The 12,670-nt window shown below is 37.7% G+C and overlaps 1 protein-coding gene across 1 annotated transcript; it reads left to right on the top strand.

Annotated features, from left to right (window-relative positions):
• Positions 1-10,794, top strand: LOC119724491 (chondroadherin-like). The gene is made up of 3 exons (XM_038195570.1): positions 1-179; positions 5,344-5,527; positions 7,076-10,794. Exon 3 carries the CDS (start codon positions 7,116-7,118, stop codon positions 8,889-8,891), a length of 1,776 nt encoding a protein of 591 aa, XP_038051498.1. The 5' UTR covers positions 1-179; positions 5,344-5,527; positions 7,076-7,115; the 3' UTR covers positions 8,892-10,794.
• The last annotated feature ends 1,876 nt before the right edge of the window (positions 10,795-12,670 follow it).

Consider the following 12,670-nt stretch of genomic DNA (forward strand, 5'->3'; position numbering starts at 1 on the left):
GTGCCCACCAATGGTAACCACCTGGATGTGTGTACATGTACATGTACATGTGTGAGATGGTGTGGCGTAGTAGTAAATCAGAAGGGTCAGGTGGCTGGAGCTGCCAGCTGGGGATCTGCAGCAGCCTTAGTGATGACCAGATGAGTCATGCTTAGCTACTCAATGTACAGCTTAAGCAGGTAGGTGGCGGTTGAAATGATTTTTTAATGAATACAAGCCAGTATGACCAATGCACAGCACAAAGGAAATATTGCAGTGCAGCAGCAACAAAGAGCAGCAGAGCTACGTGCACAACAGCCCAGCAAAGCATATGCAAATGAAAGGGGGAAACAATATTAATAGTGCGTCTAGTGGCAGTGCAAAGCAGAGCATTAATGCTTGAAGTAGAGAGCAGCATAATAATAACATAGCATAGCACAGCACAATGCAGCACAGAGCTTAAACAGGTGCAGCACAGCAAACAACACAATTGACATGTCAAACACAAGTTGCACGGATGCAAAAGTGCATTTTTACATGTACCAGTATACATGTTCCTAAGAATAATAAAGCCCCTAAAACTTAAAAGGAAGCACAAATTAAACAGAAGAGTAGGCAATTGCATACGTTTGCAAAAGCGCAACATGCCAGAATATACATAAACCACCATAACTGCTGGCATATAATAGGGATCGCAGCAGAGCAAAGCAAAACATCAGAGGGGATCCAAATAATGGTTTCCAATTTGGTAGGGCAGTGCCAAATATACCGAATATTCAATCATCCACCAAAAATAATTTGTATTTGAAAAATGGGAGCTGTATCATAAAAACATCCACAATGGTGTTTTATTCTATAGGCTGCATGGTTCATTTAATATTTTGTCAAATACCACACCTTTGTGAAAAGCCGTTGTATAAATGTGCATGATTTAAGAGCTTCAGTGAGGAATATTAGCTCAATTTGAGATCTGTCAAACATCATCAGTCATCCTGCTACCTCAAAAATACATATCTCAATACAATAATTTATTCCTATTTAAAAAGTTACTTAAACTTACATGGATGTATGCAGCTCTTTTTCAATTTTTGACAAGCACAGGTGTGTGCAATTCCCAATCAGTGACAAGTTTAGGCTAGCGAACATGTAACTTAGTATTTAACTTGATCACCGTAATTTGAATATTCAATCAAGTCTGAGTTAGCACTTTCAAATGCTCATTTTTATATGAAAATACAGAGTACTAATTCGGGAGGGTGTGCAGCAAAGTAAGGGCAACTTTTTTCATTTCTATTGAAGGTGAAACTTGGAGAAAAAAATCCTTTTTCCTCAAGGCACTCTGTACATGTACAATGTAGGTAAAGCAACTCTAAAATGTGCAGTGCAACGGCTTAGAGAAATATAATGGTGTGAGCTCTAACACCTAAACCATATGCCATCATTTTGTAGTAATGTAGTTCAACCATATGTTACCACTTGCCACATTTCAAATGTACACGTATACCGGTACTGCATCAATCAATATTGTCATTTTGTGGAGTGATGCAATAACAAAATTCCCCTCACTATAAAAGACTTTCACTTGTACAAATTAAATTATGCAATCATGCATAATTGCACAATTTGTGTATGTGTGAACACTAATAAATAAATGTTTCAGTTGAATTTAAAGTTCTTTTACATAGTTGTTCTTACCAAATATAAAGAGTTACCATTCTATATATATGTCTGTAGTGTATTAATCCATTCTTGGATTTACTTTGCAATATTTTCATCATATTTCACAGCATGGTGATGGCTGCATTTACATAAAAAGATAGTTATGAGGTAAAAAAGAAATTAAAATAATTTATCAAATTTATGCATACTTTTTGGTGGTTAAAATTTGAATAAACATGAGTGTCAAAATTAGCCTTGAAATGAAAACAGGACTTTGAAATGTATCAAGATTTAAGTTTTATCAAGTTTTTAAGTTTAAAATGCATGCAGTGTTACACGTATAATGGGCCAATGGGGCATGAGATACACAAAGTTGAATGTGGGAACTATTGTTGTTTATGCGCAAACACCACTTTATGAAACTTCTGACCAATCATATTCCACTCTAGTACCTGGAGCTCCAGGGGATCAGTAAGTAGACCTAGAAGAACAAATACGCATGTTTGGCAAAGAGCCAGGATGCCTATGGTTAAATAAATATAAAGCCTAGATATGAGTACAATAGCACTGAGCTTTGCCCAAGTCAAACTTAGGTCAATTGGTGAAGGCTGCAGACAGCATTGTAATGTCAAAATACAAAAAGGCTGAATAACAAAGTCTCTAAAGTCTAAGGGCGCCATCACCATGACAAGATTTGTGGTTAGTTAAAGAGGTTGTGGAATGCTCGAAGACATTTCCGTAATTTTTGGTGCATTCCTGTTATGCTACTGTGTATGCTACTCGTGTATGCTACTGTGCATCGGAAGTCCTGTTTATTACGTCACGATTTACTGTGTTTTGTATGCTGCCCGCAACGACGACTTTTACACAGTTGCACGTTCGGGTCGAAACTGGACCTGAAAAACAGCTCTCAAAAGTACCTTTTGTACTCATTTCATGACAGAAACAATAGTCGTTTTTATTTCATCACACCTTAGGCTACATATACCCGAAAAATGACGGAAATGTCTTCGAGCATTCCACAACCTCTTTAATCTTGGTTTTTACCAAAGTTAAACATGATGTTGAATGAAAGAAAACACTCACTAGGCAAACAAATTGCATGGGATGTGATCAGTCATTTTATCACGCTGCTTTCATTTTCTCTCCCCCCCACCAAGCTTTCACAAAGAGTTCAAATTTAGTTCCCTTAAAAAAGAAATTTGTCATGCACGCTGGATAGAGGGTGAAGTTGTTTACAGGTTTCCAACATGCAATCAAGTGAGATAACCCCAGGGTCATGACAACAAGGAAGCTAGGGATTTTTTTTAAGTCGTTGTCTACATGTACCTAGTTCCCAGACAGCAACCCCATTGAGGTCTTGTTAAACTAGTATAGGTCACAAGCAGAGATTGATGCCACAGATTGCCAGTGCAAACGTTCAGAGAAAAAAAACTGTTTTTATAACAGGAATGCACCAAAACAAATAACAACCCAACCCCACATACATGTATTTAGTATGCTTAAAAGGTAAAATAAAAAAAAATAAAAAATATTTATCATGCAGGGTTGAAGCCAGACATACTAGAGGTATCAATTAAGTAGCTACATGTACATAATGCATGTACATGTACATGTACCTGGAAATTCAAAATGTTTCAGTATCTGAAAAGTATTGTAGCATGTAACAGTTTGGGTTTCATCATAAAAATACAGTGATGAGAAATTATGAAACCAAATACAGTGATGAGAAATTCTTAGAGCTTGGTAAATTATTTATGGCAATTTCTGCCCAGCAACGAGTGACCCTGCTTGCCATGCACCAATGAGGAAACAGGACTAGGGGAAATCCCCTAGACTGTACAAATATAAAAGACGACCTACAGACTGTGATCATTGGACCCATTGACGTGCATGTACAATGTTGAACAATGTATGGAAGAGTCCACTTTCAGAATAGGAGTGCTACTCTTAAGCAGAAAGGCGGGAAATTCGGTTATGGTCAACGGCTGTTTGTGTTGATAAATATTGATCAGTTATCAGTGGTTCAGTCATCTGACTTATATCTCCCGCCAAATTTATACCGTCTGGCACTCAGTGAGTTTAACTGATATCAGTCACAAATAATAAAGGAGCGGATGTTTATTTTGTAGTGTACTACTAACGGATGTCTAGTGATATGATCAAGGAGCTAGTATAAAACCTTCATGATATGATATGGCGTATAATGCACAAAGCATTTGAGAAAAAAAAACCTTTAAGATAAAGGCTACTGGGTAAAGTTCGTGTACCAATATTTTAAAATATCAGGTATACTTAAAAGTAGAAATTAAAAAAAGTGATCTGAACCCACTACTTTTTCTGCAATAAATCATATCCAAACATGAATGATGTGAATAAAAGAATATCAAGAACATGTGTGTATATATTTGCAATACATATTTATGCACATGTACATGCAGTTGAGTACAATTTAATTACTGTTGTTGTAACCAATTGCAGCTTGTGAAAAATACTGTACATGAACAGTTGAGGTTTACTCAATTTATGTTATACGAAGTCCATAGTATAAAAGCATTCAAGAGGTTTATAAAGAACAGGAAAATCCCAAGGATTTCCCCAAGCTTGACATAAAAAGGGATTACGTGGCGAAAAGTGACTATACTTCCTTTTTGTACCAGTAGTCACAGAGAGTTTCTATAATTGTGGTTTATCTATTGATGTGGAAGGGAGGAATATTCGGAACAGACACTAATTTCATTACAAATTAAAAGCACGTGAGTGGAACAAACCCAAACTGTTCAGGTTAGTACGGTACTTCAATTGTAAAGTTTGAGAATGAGGACCACACACATACAATGTACATTACTTGTTTAATCTCTGACAAGCTTATAAAGTTTGTCCAACAGTTCCATAAATCAGGTTTCTTATAAATAAAAAAAATAACGTGCAAAGTGTAACTGTAAGTCAAATTTCTCTGAAGATAACACCTTTAGAGCTTACATGCCACTTTACATTCAATGCTTAGAGAAATACACATGTTGACTGCATCTAGCCAAGCGAATAGGATCTCTCACGTCATTGGATCTATCATTTGTTTTTTAAAACTGCATTTTTCCCTTCCATTTGTAAGTCATTGGGGGAAAGGAACAATCCATGAAACAATTGGCTGAGGGTTTGAGGGTCACTGAGAGCCCCAAACCAAAGCAACCTGGGCCTAGGCCATGGCATGTATGGTACCTGTATGTTTGTGCCTAAAGTGTAGTACATATATGTACATGTACATAAGTACACATAGAACAAACTTTAAAAAGGCTTTATAGGCCTATACCATTACTGTAATAACCATTTTTTGTTCCATACACTAATATTTTATATGTAAAAACACATTTACGATATAACCTCACAAATTCCAGATATCAGAACAGATTCTTAAAAAACCTGAAATCTGGAAAACTCCTGACAAATCTCAACCCTGACCGAGATGTCTAATTTCATTTTCATTATTATGCATGCAACATGGAAACAGGGTGACGACTCATAAGAACTGAGACCGAGGGCAAAGATATTTTAACCTGTCTATTATTATTATTACTATCATCAGATAAACAGATTCCATACAAAAGTGAAAATGAAAGTAGTTTTTGTTTTAAAACTTGGCAAATAATTTTATTATAACAATCATTGACATACATGTATCCCACCATTTCCTCCTTTCGAATCCAGTGTTTAACACCTGGACATCTGAAGCAGGCTGCCAGAAGTGTTCCGCTCTCAGACTCAAGTAGCCAAGAGGCAATACATGCATGAAGGACAAAGTGATCTTCATTTTGTGCCATCCATGCAGTTGGTTTGTGAGTGTTGCGAAAAGAGTTGTGAAACAGGCTTGCACAGTGCCACTAAATCACAGGTAAGTTACACGTAATTAAAGGGAATATACATCATTTGCTTTTGCTGTAATTTTCAGAAATGGATGGAATTGGGGGGTTGGAAATATAAAGCAAATATAGTTACACTGACTTTTTTGGAGGTTTTGGGTTCGAAAATGCTATAAAAACCAAGAAAAACGATCATTTTCCTGTAGTCTGGTTCCCTGACTCCATATAAGAAGAAACAGAGCAGTTTACATACATTGGGGAATTGTAAGGTCAGGGAACCAGTCTAGCTGGCTCGTACCCGTTCATAGGTTTGTAATCGATTGCAAACAAGTGCAATGGTCAATTGGGGCCAGTATTTGAAAAAAAAGCCAGTTGTTTCCAACGCTGATCGGCCGATCAGCGTTGGAAATTGATACAAAAATACCACTTTTCTTGAAAATGACAGTATACCAGGTGCCATAATTTTACAGGATGCTTTAGACTGTCATTTACCAACATCCTATTAAGGTATTTCGCAAAAACTTGGTAGTTTTATTTTTCGATGTTTGCAAATGTTGTATATTCCCTTTAACTTATTACCATACCTCTCATACATGTAAATAGTCATACTGGGCATGGAAAAACAATCCATTCAGCATCGATACACATGCTATGGTACATGTAGTTTACTGTACCCAGTTACATTACCATATCCAACAATTACCAGTACAGTCCACCCCCCCCCTCCCCCCGAGGTTATCAAAGCTCATCATAACATGAACAATGGCCAGTATCTGGTTACAAGAACAGGTCTGTGAGTGATCACAAGATGACACTTCTTCCCCACCCTCTTGTGGTAACTATCTATCGGGTGCATAGTCGTGAACTAGAGTTCTCATTGCCAGTCAATATGTGCATAATTTAAAGGGAATATACATCATTTGCTTTTGCTGTAATTTTCAGAAATGGATGGAATTGGGGGGTTGGAAATATATAGCAAATATAGTTACACTGACTTTTTTGAGGTTTTGGGTTCGAAAATGCTATAAAAACCAAGAAAAACAATCATTTTCCTGTAGTCTGGTTCCCTGACTCCATATAAGAAGAAACAGAGCAGTTTACATACATTGGGGAATTGTAAGGTCAGGGAACCAGTCGTACCCGTTCATAGGTTTGTAATCGATTGCAAACAAGTGCGATGGTCAATTGGGGCCAGTATTTGAAAAAAAAGCCAGTTTTTTCCAACGCTGATCGGCCGATCAGCGTTGGAAATTGATACAAAAATACCACTTTTCTTGAAAATGACAGTATACCAGGTGCCATGATTTTACAGGATGCTTTTCACTGTCATTCACTAACAGTCCAGCAAGGTATTTCAAAAGGATTTGGTAGTTTTATTTTTTGATGTTTGCAAATGTTGTATTTTCCCTTTAACTATTCCCTTGGAACACTGCAGTTCATTTTCGAGCTGTCTTAAATCTAAGTAAAAGAATTTTTTGTTTATTATGTCTACTTGATAGACGCACAACCTGACTTACTATGCGATTAAAGGGTGAATATCTCTACACAAAAACAAAGTTCTCTTTCTGTTATATTTTCAGCATACTATGACTTTCTTCACGTAGCCAATCAAGGAACACCATGGCATTCCATTGTCTCATCATCATTACCACGGCTTCGCAGGTTGTCAGCATAGTTCTCCTTGTCTGCACTATCAGCGGGGTAGATGCATCCCACGATGTCGGTTGTAATGTCACCTGTGAGTACACAGCATGGGCATTGGATGCCAACTGCAGGGATCGTGGTCTAACTCAAGTTCCCCATGAATGCAGCACATCAGAGATGGTTGACCTACGCAACAATGAACTTACATACCTCGGGGCCGGTAGCTTTGCAGGGTACCAACTGCTGCAGTACCTCGACCTCGAGTTCAACTTCATCAGTAACATTACAAGAGGAGCCTTTGACGAGTGCATCTCACTGAAAAACATCTACCTGCAATTCAACTCTCTCATTGAGGTAGGGGAAAGGGCATTTGAAGGGGCGTCTGATCTGAAGAAGCTTTTCCTCAACCAGAATAGCATAACATACATACACCCTGATGCCTTCTGTGGCTTGGATGGACTCACTGGGTTATACATTGGCCATAATGAAATCACTAGGTTGCATGCTTCAGTGTTTCAACATACACCACACCTACAGTATCTGCACATGGGTAACAACGGCCTCACAGAATTCCCTACTGGCATCTTTGACACGTTGACTGAACTCGTTTACATCAATGCAGAAAATAATAACCTCAAATTTCTGGATGGGTCACTTCTTAAAAACTTGGTTAATTTGGAGGAACTGAACTTGTCTCACAACTTGATCCTCTCAATCACTGGTTTCCCAATATTGCCCAATCTCACGATACTAGATCTCTTTGACAATAACTTACGAGACATCAGTGTTTTGGCAGACAAGATCAATGGACTAGATGAGCTGTACTTGGCTGAGAATAACAACCTGACCTGCACATGCTCAGTAGATCCCATCAAGAAGTGGGTGATAGATCACATGAAGAATGAAGACGTTGAGACCCTCAGAGCTAATGTAACATGTGGCTGGCCTCAGGAATTGAGAGGTTACCCACTTAACCGTGTCACAATTTGTCCAGGGCCACAGATTTTTGGTTTTGTTCCAGCTGCTTCAGTGGTACCATCTACCCAGATCACTTCAGTCAAGAGCATTGTGACCACTGACTATAACCTCCAGGCAGTCAAGCAAAACATGAAACAGAACTCTCAGCTGGATCCTGTCATCATCTACATTGTGGTCGGGGTGGCCACTTTTATCAGTGTTGTTGTTGTTCTTATCGTCTTGATTAAGTATTTGGATTGGCGTACACACAGGACTCAGCAGCAACAGCAGGCCACCAAACAACAGCGACCAACACAGCAACAGCAGCAGCAGCAGCAGCAGAGCGTGCCCCTGGTGCGTATTATCCCTAACAGACTGGTTCAAGATGATGATGGAGCTTATGAACCAGTCCGTATCAGACCTCATTCACCAAGTGACTCAGCCTTTGGGTCTCAAGATGATGTCCTTGCAGCTCAGGAGAGAGATGCACAGTCTTGGATTGACCCTACCTATCGGGTTGCACCTTATGGTTCAGATGACCCACAGGAGGTTCAGCATTCTTATCCTCCGTACATGACCATGGAGCATTTGAACGCACTCCACCCAACACCACTCATTGATGAAAGCTTCACTTCTATTGAAGAACCTCCCCCACAACAACCAAACACTAATCCCTTCATAAACGACATGCCAGAGGATCATGTCATTTTTAATGCATCAAAAATGCTGAGATGCTCAAGTCAAAATCCTTTTCAAAATAATGCAAATACAAATCCATTCATAAATTGTGCTTAAGTACAATAAAACACAAAATAAAAATATACATTGTACATGTACAATGAACTTTACTCACGATTCCATGATTTTGTTCACACACTTATATTTACAATGTATGTATCAAGATCAGTCTGGTAAGATTCCAGCTAATGCATATCTGTTGTTCAGTATCTGTTCAGCACTAATTGAAGTTGGTCTCTGGCTGGCAAATTCAGTTGTGCCATCACAGCAATCAAATTCAATCAAGTGACTAACAGTTAAGAATACCCTTGTTACTTTGATACAGTCATGCTTTTACTGAAGGTAACTAAATGAACCTTGAACCTTGACGGTGATTGATATATACCAGCTGTACATGTACATGGTACCTACACGTATCAGTTACTTCTTCCATCTGTTGATGCAATTTGTCTAGTCACAGCATTTACCAGAATGTAAGCCGACTGTTTTTCGCTAGTCTGTGTACAAATGTATTGCAAGGTAAGTGGAAGAATATTATGACTGTCTGTGACTGATCAAACAATAGGAGGGTCTTTTTTATTAAATTTTTTTTTTTAACAAATGTAAACAACTTTGTACATATGCGTGTTTCTTTCCATATAATTTAGATACATGAATGTAAAAACACTTTGATTTTGGGATACGTGTACATTTATTAATTTTCTAAGGAAATCAAAGACACCCTTCAAAAATCTAGTGTACAGTGTACAAAGTTGAGTCCGTAAAAATTGAGTCCCAAGTAAAACACAAATCAGTACATCATCCAGCCACAACAGCAGATGAACAATAATGACCGGCAAGGAAAGTTGTTCATATGAGTAGTGAGTGACTTGGAGGACTTGTGACTGAGTTATGACAGATTTGATACACATTGTACTTCAATGTAAAAATGAGACTTTCATTATGTAAGGACACACAAGTGTAGTGACATTCCTGTTTTTAATAACACTGCCATGATATACGTAGACTGTACCTGTACAAAGTGATCATGTGACAACTTTGTCATTGTATTCAATAAAAGCAGTATATATGCCTTCTGTAAATAAAATTTTGTAGTATTTTATATCAAACTTTATCTGCAATTGTATATTTATAAACTGGTACTGTACCGGTATATCATATCTCTCCTGATCTTTTTGCCAAATAAACAGAATGGTACGGCAATCCAGAGGTTGCAGGATCAACCCCTGCTCCAGTCAATTCCTTGCTTCAATTTTATAATGACAAATAACTGAAAATAACTGTATAACAAATAACTGAAAATACCTTGCCTTTTAAAACATGATGATTTATATTTTTTTATTTCTGATTTACAATGATACTTTTAATAAAAATCTTCTTGTGTGGTTTGCAGAATTATAAGAGATGTATAACTGACAATACCTTGCCTTTTACAATAGTATGCTTTATATTTTCTGATTACTGATTCACCATGATACCTTTAATATTAATGAAATGTTCTTGTAAGGTTGCATGTTCCTTTTTTATCCAACACTATAGATTAATATACTGCTGGTACTTAACATTCCTACTCTGGCTACCCCTTTTATGTTTGGAATATTCATTTTATTTCTCAGGACCTTTGAGATTCACAGATGAATTATAAGTTTTTAAAAGCAATATGCATACATGCAGTTTCTACTTAATGCACTCGTAAACTGAATAATTACTGCACTCCATTTATTTTGCACATATCATAAATCGAGTTTGTTTGTTTGTCTGTTGTTTGTTGGTTGGTGTTATTTGTTTGTTTGTTTGCTTTTTGAAGGGATGTGTGTGTTTTTGGAGGCTTTACATTTGAGTCTGTTTTACTATGCAGTACATTCCAACAAATTCATTGGCATTTGTGTACAGTCGACTCTCGGTAGTACAAACTCTGTTAATACAAAATTCTGGTTATAACAAACATAAAGCCTTGGTCCCGACTGTGCATTTATGTGCACAATGAATGGGACTGATGTTCCAAACAATTTGGCTAGGTCCGAACGAGATTGTATTAACGAGACTCGACTGTACATGGCAGCCACCATTTTGAAATGAATTGGCCAACTGCACTCCACACTCACTTTTTGCACTTGTTGTTGGCAATCTAAGAACGCAGTTCTCGGATCACTTGAGAATGGGGTTTCATTCCACTTACGCCCACTGATTTCTAAACGTGATTGAACAATGTGCATGGGCCTTATTCACGAGTTGGCCATTTTTGTCGAGTTCCCTGAATGTATTTCCTTAATTGTTCACTGTTGAATGGGATGGCGCCAGACTCTTTATGCAGGCACAATGCAGCCTTATTTTACTGTCACTTTTTTTTTTAAATATGGCTTTAAACGTTAGGGAATGTTTAATTACAAATTCTAAATAATTATTGAAGCAGACTGGAATTCATCATAAATTAACTTGCTTTCATTTCTCTTTGTAAGTTCCAAAATTTAAGATTTTACCTAACTTTCAATTCAATATGGCCAACTCACGAATAAGGCCCATGGAGAAGACCAGTGACATGTGCCCTAAATCATTAATTGTTTGTAATTGTTGCCATGCTACATATTGCCCTCTACAGTCTATAGCATATGATCCATACTGACATGATTTTTAAATAGTCTTTCTAACAGCTATGTACAGTCTCAGTACTCTTAAAAGTATGAATGTAGCATTAGACATGTGCTTGTAAAAACAAATGGTTAAGAGGATTTTTTTAACTTACTGTAGAAATGTAGCAGTGATTTTTCAACTTTTCCTGGTTTTTTGGGTGTACATTGAGATTTAATAAAAAAATTTACTTAAACGTAACGCACATCCTCGTCTTGGGATTTCAAAAAAAGAGTGTTTATTTTTGGTTGATTATATTTCAAATGTTGGCCTGTGTCACAGGACATCCACATGATGTCGAACATGTACAAGAATATTGTGAATAATCTTGTTATTGCCAAACTACACCTTGTCAGTGCAGTTATGATCATTTGCATATTTCCCAAACCGAATCTGAAGCCGAATTGATCCGTAACCAAACCTGAGGCTAGTCTATGGAATATCCTCTTGCACAGCAAAGGTCTATGATATGCGAGCAGATTCAGCGATTAATTATGCAAAACAAGACTGCGTCTTGACCTCCAGATTCTGACCATTCAACGTGCGCCTTCTATCGGGTCTTCAGCAACCCATTGTTGTACTACAAAAACATGGCAGCCAAATTGACCAATCAACAGCTCACTCCATATTTCTGATCGTCACAATTTCTTAAGTAAAGTCTGATTGGATCGTGCACGGAGTTACATAAAATTTGCATTGCTCAGATATATCAGACGTTAGTTAGGCCAAAAAAAAAAAGTCTTCGGTTTCTGGTATGCGCACGCGTCGCCGTAGCCATGCGCGTCGGCAAAATGAAAACGTTTTTTTCAATGTAAGATGATGTCTCAAAACCACCAAACTCACTGGTTTGACTGGAATCCTGCTGCTGCACAAATTTAACATGTTTTTAGATGGGGTTACGATCGAGTATAAGCTTTATGTGGCCTCTCTGGACTCCCACATATTTGCACTAAATTTAGTCGGGCACCATTTGCAGTCATCAGCCGATATTTGAAGAAAAAAAAACGGTAAAAAAATAAATTAAAAAAAAGCCGCGTCGCCGCACCACTTTTGGGGCAAGCTCCATACCAGAAACCAGAGACTTTTTTTTTGGCCTTACGGAGAGGGCTCCATTGGACTAAGGGTGATACTCGGACTAACCTGGGGGTTGTTTTGCAGCACTGGTTGGAACTGTACACTAAAAAAAAGTCTTTAAAAAAATAAAAAGC

This window comes from Patiria miniata, unplaced genomic scaffold (assembly GCF_015706575.1).
Source record: "Patiria miniata isolate m_02_andy unplaced genomic scaffold, ASM1570657v1 HiC_scaffold_18, whole genome shotgun sequence".
Classification (NCBI taxonomy): Eukaryota; Metazoa; Echinodermata; class Asteroidea; order Valvatida; family Asterinidae; genus Patiria; species Patiria miniata.

Coding starts and splice junctions, on each gene's coding strand:
- LOC119724491 (XM_038195570.1), top strand. CDS start 7,116: ATGGCATTCCATTGTCTCATCATCATTACCACGGCTTCGCAGGTTGTC.